Source organism: Pezoporus occidentalis, unplaced genomic scaffold (assembly GCF_034315485.1).
Source record: "Pezoporus occidentalis ecotype Australia unplaced genomic scaffold, CSIRO_AGI_Poc_V1 ctg24, whole genome shotgun sequence".
Taxonomy (NCBI): domain Eukaryota; kingdom Metazoa; phylum Chordata; class Aves; order Psittaciformes; family Psittacidae; genus Pezoporus; species Pezoporus occidentalis.
Window position 1 is genome coordinate 4,772,986 of NW_026914285.1, and position 13,851 is coordinate 4,786,836.

General features: G+C 42.2%; 1 protein-coding gene across 5 annotated transcripts in view; it reads right to left on the reverse strand.

The window, feature by feature from the left end:
- Positions 1-13,851, reverse strand: part of APP (amyloid beta precursor protein) — a 204,497-nt gene that overhangs the window by 54,946 nt on the left and 135,700 nt on the right. For 4 of the 5 annotated variants that reach the window (XM_062622142.1, XM_062622140.1, XM_062622141.1 and 1 more), the window contains 3 exons: positions 13,352-13,485; positions 4,605-4,679; positions 3,479-3,637 (listed from right to left, as the gene is read on the reverse strand). In XM_062622142.1, coding sequence (XP_062478126.1) covers positions 3,479-3,637; positions 4,605-4,679; positions 13,352-13,485 — 368 coding nt within the window. The remainder of the gene's footprint in view (positions 1-3,478; positions 3,638-4,604; positions 4,680-13,351; positions 13,486-13,851) is intronic. The other variant, XM_062622139.1, reaches the window with a different exon arrangement.

Here is a 13,851-nt window from a genome sequence, read left to right on the forward strand (position 1 = left end):
CACGTGAAAGGGGGAATAGCAGCAAATTACAGAATCAATCTACTCACAGAGAATGATCTGAATTCCTCTATTTAACTTGCAAAATGAAGGGGAAAATTTCCAACTGTTTTAAAAACTACAGGCATATTGGTTCCAGCTGCCACTAATCCTTTTCTGTAGTAAGACCATAGAGCAGGATGAAACAACGCAGTATTTTGACACTGGATAGTGAACAGCTGCACCCCATTTTCAAAGGCAACACAGTGCAGAAGCACAGCTAAGCCGCATCAGGAACCAGGGATAAGGATCAAATGTGAGTTTTCTGGGCAGCCCACACGAGAGTGCTCTGAGAACAGAACAACAGTACAAATACTGGTTGTGCTCAAATCTATGTCATAATAGACTTTGGAGCTATGGAATTTTGTCTCTGCACAGTCCTTGTTTCCCTTGCTGCCCAGAGTGGTACTCTGAGACATGCCTCCAACACCAGCATTAGGCAATCGTCTGCTTAACATGTGACGAAAACCTGCAGTGGAAGTTTCTGGTCTGATACATAAGCTATGGATTCCCAGACTTCTGTAGTTTCAGGTAGGATGGCACTGAAAACAGCTGGTTTTCTAGGTGTGCACAAGAACATGACTACCCTACTGACTCAGAGCAAAAGTTCTCCTAGTTCCATACCTTGCTATCCTACAAGGAAAGCCTCATCCAAAGGAGCAAGTAAATGACGATACTGGTTCTCACACAGACAGCCTCCCTCTCTATAGCTCTGCACCTTTCGAGGCAGAGGAAGTTTCCCTTCAGCTCCCCTGAAGAGCCCACCCTTTGAACAGAAGTACCACGTAATCTGTATACATGCAGAACACAGCATTCCCAGCAAATCAGGATGTCACCACTCACAGAAAACGGTGCATCACATCCCATGATCAGTCTGATGACACCAGGAGTGCCAGACTCACTGTACTCCTAAGATAACCGATCTGCAGGCAAAGACTGGTCACGGATTACTAGACATCCAAGAGTGAAATGAAATCATGCTGCTTCAAGTGGCCTGCCAGAAGTCCAAAAAAACCTTGGAAAATGTTCAAATTCAAGTACAAGGCAATATGTCCAAGCAATTAAACAGCACATGGAAAATACTTTTTGCACACACACACGTCTATGTATGTATCTATATACACCAGACTTAGGGTGTATACAGATACACTCACTAGCTGTGTGCAGAAGACATGAACTTCAATAAAAAACTCTAACTTATTTTTCAATTTAAACCCAAATCCGGTCCTTACAACACCTGAGGAAGAGACTCCATGGCTTTAAATATGCAGAATCTAGTTTTATAGTAAACATACTAATAGCAAAACATGTAATTTGAAGCAGGCTTTTAAAAATATTTGGGGGCAACTCCAGAAAAACCTCCCTTTTGTAAGATTACTTAAAAAGTCACCAGTAAGTTACGACTTGCTCTTCCAAAGACAACACCGTTGAATCAGATGTACTTTTAGTGTACTAGGGAACTGCCAGAGAGAAATTCAGCTAGAATATCAGAGTTGAATTTTCCATTACTCCCCATTTTCTCTTTGTTTAGGCAGCCAAAGTTTGGATTCACAGTGTATTCACATTTCTGGCTCCATATCCTGCAAAGCAGTCAGTAGAGTGGATTCATTCATTAGGCTGTTCAGCTATCATCGATCACTGTTCAAGTTTCACCCTCTACCCCACAATAAATCCAGACAAATCTTACTGCTGAATTCAAGGTCAGGTTTTTTCCTGTGCTTTGGCACACATCTGACCAGCAGTTCAGAGGCACATGCCTGCACTGTCAGTAACTACAGAACACACAACCAAAAAATGCTGAGGCAAGGACAGTACCATCAACATGACTGGCAAAAGAACCATTTAAAGATGTTATTATTTAAACTTTTCACCCCCATTAGTCTTGAGATAAGTCCCCATTTGGTAGCAACACCAGCTGATGTTACCACCACGCTTCTGCTGTTATATGTGGTCCCCATCTTCACCTTCCACAACCTCAGATACCTGCAGAACCAAGCTGTCAGCCTGATCCACACACAACTTTGCCCAGGATACATTTCCGGCAGGATTACATTTGCGTAAGGCTCAATGTCACAGCAACGTAAGGCTCAATGTCACAGCAACAGCTGATGGCTGAAGCCAGATGTGAAATCCTACCTCAGCTGAACCACCCAAAACCACACTGCAAGAAAGCAAACTCGACCGGCGCTCAGTCTATGCACTCACCTCATGTCACTCTCAGTTCTGAGCCGCAGGCTCCAGTTTCCTGAAGGAAGCTGCACCGCAGCCTGTAACTCTAATCCGTCTGCTAGTGAGCCCAAGCTCTTCACTACCTTTCTCACAGCCAGAGCTTACAATATGCATCTTGTACTCAGAGCAAACATCCTCCTCTAACAACTTAATAGACTAGCTTAGTTTTCCACAAATTATTGTGTCGCAAAATACAGATTAACTCTTAACAGAAATACTCTGAAGTCTCCCCATGACACACCTAAGTAAAAGATTTTTCTTTTATTTAGCACACACAGTAAAACCAAGAGTTTTGCACTATGGGGTGGAGAAAAGAGTTTGATGATGACAAAGAACCAAGGTGATTATCACTTTTCCATGCTCACTAAATATGCAGATCCCTCTGCAGAAGGAAATTCATTTAAAACATATAATTTTACCAGGTTAGCCTTATTGAAGTAACTCCCTGCGAGGCCAAATTCAGGATCTAACGGCTACATCTTACACTGCTGACCCCAAAGCCTTTTAGTAACATGGCAGTTTTTCCACCTAGGAAGTAACTCGAGGCAAGAGGTATATAAAACATTTGACTTGTCTTCCCCGGTATTTTGTGCAGATTCTGTTCTGGAGGTCACAGATCAGTTATTCTGGTATTGAATACAAACATTACAGATACAGAGATTCTACTCAATACACATTCTCAGCTTGGTGTTTACACATAGCAATAGCCATCACTGCATCCAACACAGACAATCCTGAATTGCGACTGTGCTGTCTTCATGCCACCCAACAATCCTCAAACAATCTTTCATCACACACATTTCAACAGTTCAACAAACAAAACAGAAAATCACAACCACCCTCACCCTTAAGCTCCATCTTGACATGACGAAGTATCCTATTGGGCATCACCTGGAGGGATACTTCATCATCCTTCTGCAGAATCTGTGAACAGCTACAATTTCTGACAACCAAATCACTTCGACATTATCTGCTTCAGTGTATTTATGGATGTATCTACCTACCTATAGGCATGTAGGGGTGCGTGTGCTTGTGCCTACATTTATGAACACAGTCTGAACTTTCAAACTAGCTGACTGCTGTAGTAGCTTTTGCATGGGGAACACGCACTCACTGCTCCACAGCTGGACTGTACTTGGGCACACTTTATTTTTCCCCAGGATGACTACAGGGATTTTGACACAGCTGACACAGCGTGTGGTACTGCACTCACTCTGGGTGGGACAGTCTGCAGGGCTGTGATATAGTTCTCCAGGGCAATGCGGCGACGGTCATTCAGCATGGCTTCCACCCGTGCCATATGAGTCTCCACCAGCTGCTGTCTTTCGTTTGCTGCTTCTTGTTCCAGTGATTCCACTTTCTCCTGGAAATGCTGAAAAAAACATCCATCACAACAGGAACAGCGAAGACATCAGGAGAGAACAGCGGGCATGAACACCTCCATCTGCAAATCACCAAGATCTTTCCCCATGTCAGCCTAGCTTGGCTCCCAGGAACTCTCCACTGAAGGCACTTTTTACTGATTTCAGGGGGAACTGCTAATGCGCTCTATTTCTTAACACCCAGCCATATTTTATTACTCTAATAAAATAATCCTGACATGTTCAGCACAACCACCAGTGAATCCTTCATTTGCCCCTCACCTCCAAGACAGTGATTCAATGCTAGAGAATTGTGCCTAAAGGAGGGTGGAGTTTGCCTACAAGGAAGAAAAAAAGAGTCGAAACTTATTCCAATAAAGGAAAAGACTGACTGGGTAAAATGCACAGAGAGCAAAGCTGTGGGATCTGATGTGTGAAGCAATCCTGTTCTGAGCACCACTTTTTATAGTTTTGCACTGAAATCGTTCTAGCAGTACTGAGTAACACAGGCACTGTGAGATTTAAGGAGTATCTGGCTTGTCAGAATTTTTGATTTATAGCATCATTTTGGATAAAGTACTTCTTGGCTGAGGGTTTCTTTCAGATAAAACTGATGGTGATTCCTTCCTTAAATTACATTTTCCATCTCTGCTTTAAGCTTAGGTCCTGCAGCTTCTAAGACTTTGTCATGGACTAAATTCTGAAAGGGGCCCATGGGAACTGACTTGTCAGTTCTCACTGAAAGCAAATCTGAATTCAAGAGAAATTTACACCTTTGTGCAGTTAAACTATGCCCTGCACTGATGTTCCAGGGACTGGCTGCAAAGTGAAAGGCACCCAGCAGCCACTAACAGCTGGAAACAAAAACAGCAATATTAAATCCCCATAGAAATAGGTTTCAAAGTTGTATCACACCCAGCACCACCCGCATTTTAACTGTGACCCCAGCTGATAAGGTTGTGGTGCATTTTCCTTTACCTGGATAACAGCTTTCTTGTCAGCCTTTGGCAAGTTCTTAGCTTGGCGTTCTGCCTCTTCCCACTCTCTCATGACCTAACGAACAAAACAAGAAGTGTGACTTTCCCATTTTCCTCTCTTGTCTCAGGGCTTAGCAACAGCCAAGCACAGCAGCTCAACAGTCATCTTTTTATATTCCTCTCCTCCTTTTATCTCTACAAAAAGTGGTTATAACATTTCACAAAGGTATGATCCTTTTATTAAACTAAACAAAGAGGCACTTCTGCGTCTGAACATCGTGCCAAGCTCTCACAACTCCAATGTGAAACAGCCACTCTTCAAGCGAGGGAAATGGAGGTAACTATTGATGAATACACAACCCCCTTTTCATCTCAGACTGAAAGGAAACCACATCCATCTACTGTACATATTTGGTCAAAATGAGTGCGTATCAACTTGTTCTAACAGACACGTTTTTGGTACCACAAAAATGCTTAGATTTTTTCAGATTACACTGGCCTTTGAGTAGGACAGATCGAGAATTACATGCAATTTGTGCTAGTCTGTCCAGAAATAAGTGTCCCACATTTCAGGAACTGAATATATTTATATCTCGGGTACAACACTGACAGAAAAATTATGTAGGAGAACTTTCAGTAGCATTCCTTTCAGCAATGCGAGAGGCCACATCCTCTGGTAACATAGGGCAGTATTTCAATAGTCAGGGAATGAGATATTCTTAACTTGCTGTCCATGACATCTGAAACCTTCTCTGGTCTTTCTCAGGGACTTTATTCATCTCACACCTAAACAGCAATCTCCTCAGATAACACATTTTATGCAGGAACAATTGGTCTCATCAAATGCAATGCACACAAGTGACTTGTTTTTTGCAGGATTAGCACAATGTCAAGAGATGACAAGAAATACAGAAGCAATAACTCAGAATGTGCATTTTCTTTCTTTGTCACAAAACCCACACTTTCATCCTGTTCACTAGAAATAGCCAAATGCACACTTTCTAAAGTAGATTTTGGTAAAGCTCAGTCTGCACGCATGACTGAAATTTTACCAAGACTAGTATCAAGAGGCAGGGCAAGTTAGACCTGCTGTCTCTCATATGTGCAAGTTGAGCCTCTACCACTTGACTCCTGTCTCAGGCTCTCCAGCTCTCCCACATACTGCACACTGCTGACCAGGTTCCTTGAGGGACAGACTGGAGAGCACTGATGGTGACTCAGGGTATCTGCTTGAGCCTGTGCCTTAGAAAACAAAGAACCAAGCCTGGGCTCAAAGAAGACTTTTACAAGTCCCAATCCTTGAAACACAATCCCCTCTCAGTCCTATGTAGATTAACCAGCATACAGACACCTACGTTCAAGACCGACTCTATGGGATTTTGTTGCCAAGTTTTCATCTTTCTCTTAACCCTGCCATGTATTTCAAGACAGCAATAAATCAGTTATAGTAAAAATAGGTCAACTCAACGTCAGTGAAATTATTTATCCATAAGAGATTCTGGCCTCAGTAACAGCCCAAGAGAGTGGGGACACATATTTTGGAAAGTTAATGTGATGCTGAAAAGTCTAAAGTGAGAAATTGTTTTTCCTGCTTCTGGTATCCAGGAGGAGAATGGTTAGCAGCTGTGAGCACAAAGGCCTGAAGTCAAGTTTTGACATCAGTCTTTTACTGGGAACTGTAAACTGAAACTTAAGTCCCAAGAATCGCACTGCAACCTATATGAACTGGCAGCCTAGAAGTACCTCTTCAATTTGTATTATCTTTTCATTGGACAAATACACACTGACGTACAAATTGCATCCAAGCTCTAAGGAGCTAGGAAACCAAAGTTTACAATGGGACATGAAAATTCATTTGCAAGGGGTTGTAGCAAGCAGCTGAGGTGAGGAAGAGAACATGATGTACTGCGCACTGAAGTTACAGATTGCCCTACCACCAGTTACTTTCCCACTACTTGGGCACAGGAGATTTCACTGCTTCCCCAACAAAGCAGTACTCGAGGACATGAACTGGCGTAATAGAGAGATCCTGCTGTGTTCTGGTAAAAGCGTATTGAATACACAGCAGCACTCTAAGCATAAGTGATAATATTAAGTTAGGTATTCACCTCTTTATATATATGCTTAGGCCATATGACTCTGGTGGCTGAGAAAATTCATGTATACAGACAGCACCTTTCTAGAGAGCTGACGTGTCACTGGTGCCAAGATGTGAGCACTACAGAAGACCCAGCAATTATGGCATTAATTCAAGTAATAAACTACAGTGACAGAAGTATTGGCCTAGGTTAGCAACTTTCTGATTTTCTTCTCCCTCTTCCTTCATGTCTTCAAATCACATCTCTGACATCTGCCTAATACTCTTTTTCACTCTGAATGAGCAGTTGATGGGTTTTCAGAACAACAGTTCCCTTGCTGTCCTTATCCCCCAGACTAACCCTCTGCTAACCCACACTGTGAAAACAAGTACTGTGGGTAATGTGATAAGGCGACCTTTGGCTAGATCAGGTGTCTCTGCTCATTTTATTTCTCTAAACCTTTTAAGGCATGTAAGGCAAGATGACAAACTGACAACATACACAGCTAGTTGGGAAGGATGTAAATTACGGGCTTCAGAGTTCAGCTCTGGTGCAATGAGAGTGAATGGCTTGTGAAAAATACAGGACAACATGGCTGTTTTCAGAAACAATATCCAGCGTAAAGATTGCTGTTCTTTGAGTGCCGATTTTTGCAACTGAGAAGACTTCAATAGTTGAAAGCATCTCTGCCATGCTAAGTAACTGAACATACAGCTTCCCTACAGTTATCTATGGGTAGCCATGCTACCACCCAGAGAAAACTTCTGCCCTCACTGAAGATCACAGCTTTAAAGAATTCTGAGTGACTAAGAAATATGCCATAGCACTCTAGGGATACAAAGAGCAAGGAAGGTAAAAAAAATCCCCAGATATGCATGGGCAGAAAGAGGCTGAACTTGGCCTCTATGCACTCATAAACCTACTCTCCTTCACTGACAGCACAGACCTATCAAGCCATACAGATTTATGGCTCTTCAAGGCTTGGTGGATTCACGTGGGGAAAATGACAACTTCTGGTTGAGATTTAAGAAGCAAGCCATTTCAAAGTCAGACTTGTTCAGAACTCAGGACTTACTGCCTGGCAGACATTCTTTTGAAACTGGGCTGCAGAAGACAGCAAGAGGGAAAAAGGAAGCATGAAAAATGTCATTCATTATTAAGAGAGATGCTAAGTACACAAATCTCATTATATTGAAAACAGCAGAATTTGCTCCCACAGAAGCATATCTGCAAGAGAAGAATTTATGACAGACACTTGAGTTACAGCAATCAGACCAGCAGAGGAGCTTGCCTGAAGGTTTGCTTAGTTAGAAGGTCAAAGTCATGCCAATAAGATGCTTAACATTTGTCAAGGGCTTCTGTTCCACACTCAAGTCTTGGCCCTTTTTTCTGGTAATAACACCATTAAACCTCTCCCAAGAGCCCTGACTGTAACTGAGAGGGGCGTTCCTACTAACCTGAAGATTTTAAGGAAGGAAAGAGACCTCCCACAAACAGTAATAGAGATGGTGGGATCTGGGGAATGCATGGACCAGTATTAATTAACGTATTTGTCAAGGACATGAACAGTGGGATTGCATATATCCTGTGGATGATACCAATCTGAGTGATGTGGTTGATCCTCTAGAGGGAAGGAATGTCATCCAGAGGAACCTGAACAGACTTAAGATGCAAGCCTGTACAAACTTCATCAAGTTCAACAAGGCCGAATGCAAGGCCCTGCCCCTGGGTCAGGGCAATCCCAGGCACAATCACAGGCTGGGTAATGAGTGGATTGAGAGCAGCCCTGAGGAGCAGGTCCTAAGGGTACTGGTGGATGAAAACCAGAATGAGACAGCAGTGTGTGCTTGCAGCCCAGAAAGCCAGCCATATGCTGGGCTGCATCAAAAGACGTGTGACCAGCAAGTCCAGGAAGTGATTCTCCCCCTCCACCCTGCTCTCATGAGACCCCACCTGCAGTGCTGTGTTCAGCTCTGGGGCACCCAACACAAGAAGAATGTAGACCTGCTTGAACAAGTCAAGAGAAGGCCACAAAGATGCTCAGAGCACCTCTCATATGGAAACAAGAGAGTTGGGCTTGTGGAGCCTGTAGAGGACAAGGCTCCAAGGAGACCTTAGAGCAGCTTCCAGTGCCTAAAAAGGGCCTACCGGAAATCTGAAGAGGGACTTTTTACAAGAACATGAAGTGACAGAACAAGGGGGAATGGCTTTAAACTGAGAAAGGGTAGATTTCGATTATGTGTTAGAAGCTGTGGCTGTCCCATCCCTGGCAGTGTTCAAGACCAGGCTGGACGCGGCTTTGTGCAACCTGGAAAGCATTCCTGCTCATGGCAGGGAGGTTGAAACTAGATGATCTTAAAGGTCCCTTCCAACTCAAACTATTCTGTGATTCTATGGTGCCAGGGACACTAAAAAACAGCTGAAGACCTCTCTGGGATGTTAAACTAGTGGCATGCAATGGTCCAAAAAAAGTCTTGGATTTAACACCAGCCCAACTGAGGCTGGCTGGGGACTGCAGTATTTGCAGATGCTTACTTTGGAAATGAACTTCCAAGAAGCAAGACTATTCTAGGAGACAAGGCATCATTAAATTCCTATAATAAGTAGTGTACTTACTATGATTCCTAAAATATTGTAAACAGCCAGAGGATAAGTAAATTTACGACACGAGATAAATTTAAGACATGTTCTTTAGTCATGAGATGTTTGAGGAAAGAAATGGATAAATGATATTGCTCCTCTGAGCAAAGTTCAATACCTGGTTCCACCAGGCTATTTAGGAGCAACTATTAAGTGAGGGAGCTGTACAGGAGTTAAAAGACTAGAAAGAGGTAAAGGGGAATCACACCAAAACAGGAAACAAGAATCACAGCATCCTGCAATCAGTTAGCATAATTTCTTCCTTGTTTGCTATTCTCTGACATGTACATTTAAAGGTTACACATGCATGGCTGAATGGCTATCTTGTTTGCATGGGAATGTAGCTTTGCTGTTATCTGGAGTTGCATTAATAATTCCTGGGGAAAGCTTAAAATTGTATGCTAGTACAATTCTCTGCCTAGAAAAGTTTATGAGCCTTGCTGCTCCAGGTGCAGCGTAGTTATAAAGACAGAAAAACTTTCATGGTCTGTAGTCTAAAGGGACGGACACATACGAGCAGAAGGGATTAGAACAGACTGAACCAGAAGAGCATCAGGTCATCGTATAAAAACAGCAGAGACTCCCCTGCCTGTGTGAATATCTTAATGCGCAAGAAAAAGAAATACAGGTTGTCTGAATTTCATGGTAAACAAAGGGAAATCTCAGAAGAGTATCTGCATTTGTCCTGGTGACATGTTTAGGTTAAAATGTTTAATTTTGATTTATTTTTTCAATGATAAACTTCCGTGCTTCTTAGGTGATTACATTTTATATGCGAACTAGAATGCATCTGGTTTCTTTTTTATTGATTGGCTGTTGCAAAGTAAAGTGTGCATTGAATCAAACACTGTTTCAATACTAGCTGCTTTATTAAAGAAATACCTGTATTTTGTGAACAAACCAATTTACTTCAGATTATTACATTTACCAAGATGAAAGCGTTGAAAGAACTGGACTTCGAGCTAAAAATAAAATAAAACAAATATTCAGTGCAGGTGGAGCACTTGGATACTGACTCTCACTTGTTAAGTTTAGGGTTTGTTGTTGTTTTTTGTTTTTTGAGAAAAACACTGACAGCAAAACTTACTGATTTAATTTACTTATCACTGTTCTCTGTTTTTAACATAGCAAGAAACAGCTTCAGATTAATTTTTCATTAACTATGTATTAAAACATACCTGATTATAAAGAAAATGTAAAAAGCAGTCTTTAAGTAAATTGCTAGAAAAGGACACCAATGATATGGGACACAGAGATACCAGTTCATGTGAAGAAACACTGAATGTAAACTAGTTGGCTTTTCTACTTCCCCGTAAGATCGTACATTTTTTAAACATTTGAAATGTTAACCAGGAGAGCTAGTTTGGCACTATACAAAACATTCATGGAAGGGAAAACTAACTTTTAAAAACTTAAGCTAACTCTCTCCTACAAAGCTCTGCAGGGCTTCTGCGTATTTCAAGATATATGTACTTTAAGATGTGATTTCATAAGCAGCATAAGCAAATTAAAGATCAAAGATCTTTCATTCTTGATGTCCCTATCGTGCTGCTGCTTCCCAGCATCATGCCGAAGTGGCCACAGTTGATTATTTTTATGTGTTTTTTGGAAGAACAGCACTGCAGTGAGATGAGAGAGCTGACCTACCTCACCCTGCAGCTGCACACTCATTAGCACTGCCAGAAAGGATGGCTGGGAACATTCTAACAAGGGCAGAGCACAGGCAGCACCAACGTGATCTTCAGTCAAACCCCTGAACCACAGCCTTCATTTCTGCGCGTAGTAAAATGTGCAGTGCATTTACCCACGAGTTTTCTGAGGCTATGGCTCAGTGCTTTTCCCAGTTTATTCTTTTAGTCTCAAGCACTGATGCTGTGGGGTCTCTCTGCATGATAATTTCTGGGTGCCTGTGCACTTGGTTAGCTATTTTTCACAAGCCATCATCTCTGCAGAAAGCAGAAAATAAGTGGTTCACCCAAATACTGCCCTTAATTACTCACATGGACCTTTACATATTGGGATTTTGGAGACAAACCTGAAACTGTGGTGAGAATTTGAGGACTGTTACAGGGAAACCTGCCTTTTGCACTGAGTTGTCCTTTGCTTTCAAGCCACCCACCCCTACAGTGTCTTTGATAAAAAGGGCTATTTCAAGGGGAGGCAATAACGCGGTGATGACTGCATTACCTGCCAACCCTCTGCATGCCTAGCCTCCCTGCCAGGCAGGATGCCTGCCTTTTTTATCCTCCCAATTTCCAGCTTACTCTCAAACTGCAGGCACACAGAAGCCTGTTACAAAGAAGACTGGAATGATACGCTCCCTGAGAGAGCACCTACCTTGCAAGCCACAGCTCACCATGCTCACCTCCATCCAGATTCACTCCGCAGCCTCAGGCCAGCTCTGAGCTGGGTGCTGCATGCACCCACACTCGGCAACACTTGCACCTTGGCCACTGGTTGTTTTAATGAAGTTCTTCAATCATCCAGAGGAAAGGAAATGATAGCACTTTAAGGCTGAGTTAGGCTGGTTCAGCCTGGAGAACAGAAAGCTCAGGGGAGACCTCCTAGCAGTTTTCCAGTACCTAAAGGGGGCCTAACAAGAAAGCTGGAGAAGGAGTTTTTACAAAAGTGACAGAACAAGGGGGAACAGCTGTAAACTGACAGAGGGTAGATTTAGATTAGATATTAGGAAGAAATTCTTTACCATGCAGGTGGTGAGACACTGGCACAGGTTGCCCAGAGAAGCTGTGGCTGCCCCATCCCAGGCAGTGTTCAAAGACAGGTTGGATGGGGCTTTGAGCAACCTGGTCTAGTGGAAGGTGTCCCTGCCCATGGCAGGAGGGTTGGAACTGGATGAGCTTTAAGGGCCCTTCCAACCAAAACCATTCTATGATTCCATTTTCTCTATTTAAGGAGACAGCTTTCTTCTGCTACATTTCCCAAGTGGAGGCAGATGAAAAGCACCTATCTTCCTTTCTATTAAGTGTCATATTCTCAGTATGTGATTTGTGCTGACCATATGACTGCTTCAGGTAAGATGCCCTGCCCTACTTATTAGAAAAGTGCCAGGCATAGCTGTAATGCCAACAGAGTGGGACTTACACTAACGGCTTCGTTTCAGGCTTACTCTAACATTTGAGCACAGAGCTAAAGGTTAATGTGTCAGAAACACTGAAAATTCAACAGGGAAACAAAGTTACAATGAAAAACTATAAAAGCTATAGTAAAATACCTACACAGATATATGCAGCACATCTGAATTGTACTAAATTCATTTTGGTGGTTGTTCCATCCTTAAAAAATATGCACCACAGGCTTTCCTCTAAGCCTCTTATATTTTTTCTTTGTTATTAGAGCATAACTGTGAAATTTTTTTATTGGCATTGCTATTATTTCTCAGAGAGTGGATAGCTCATCTCTTAGTGTTCAATAGGATTAAAAACTGTATGGTTTCAGGCTACACAAATCTTTTTGGTTGAATGAAAGAAAAGGGTTGATTAAGCTGGATTTTAATTCAGTTCAAAAGAACTATTTTTTCCTCTTTTCTTTGGCTTTAGATGCATTTCATGTTACCCTGAGGCTCAAGACCATTAGATGAACATATGCGATCGTAAGTTACCCCAGGGCCTCACCATGTATGCGTATACACAGAAGATGAACCTAATAACAAGCTGCAGCAAAGATGACTAATAAAATGGTCAAGTTCTTCACTTAGAAACAAGAATCATCTCACAAACCAAACATTCTTCCACAAAGATGAGAGCAATTTTTATCAGACTTTTCTTCCCTTTTTACCAGCACAAGTATCTGCGGTGATTTATGATCACAGCTGCCACTCAACCACAAATGTGTGTCCCAAGCAGCCGAATTCCTAGGTAAGAGTCAGAAAAGCAGTAAATGGTGTATTTACAGCATTGCAAATAAGCAGGCCAGCTGGCTGAAGCCTTGGGAAGTAAGAAGATGAAGGATTGCAAGCATCTTATGACTCTACAGACAAAACTCTCTCTTTTAGGAAGAAATCTCCCCTTACCTGAGACATCCTTTCACGATGCTTAGCTTCGAGTCTCTCCTTGGCTTTCTGGAAATGGGCATGTTCATTCTCATCTCCAGGTGTCTCCAAGTATTTGTCAACAGCATCAGGAGTGCTAGCAGCTGTGGTAGGGACTGAGGTGGAATTTTGAGGCAGGGAGAGGGAAGGGAGGGGGAAAAAAAAACCAGAATTTCGACTTTAGTACAGGTAAAACTTTACTTGGACCAATCACGAAACATCTGTTCTAATTTCCTTGGAATAAATCCAATCCATTAACCTCAGAGGAAGATTTAAAAATGTGGTTTAAGTGGATATGTTACACATAGCAAATATATATAAATATACAAGGAATTCACCCGCCCTCTTTTATATACCAGGAGAACTCCACAGAGAACAGGTCAGAAACTGCAGCCAAAGCCAAAATTCCAAGCAAAAAAAGACTGGCAATGACAAGTACATAAGCCATCAAAAAGCCCTTTGCAAAGCTATACACTTTGTAT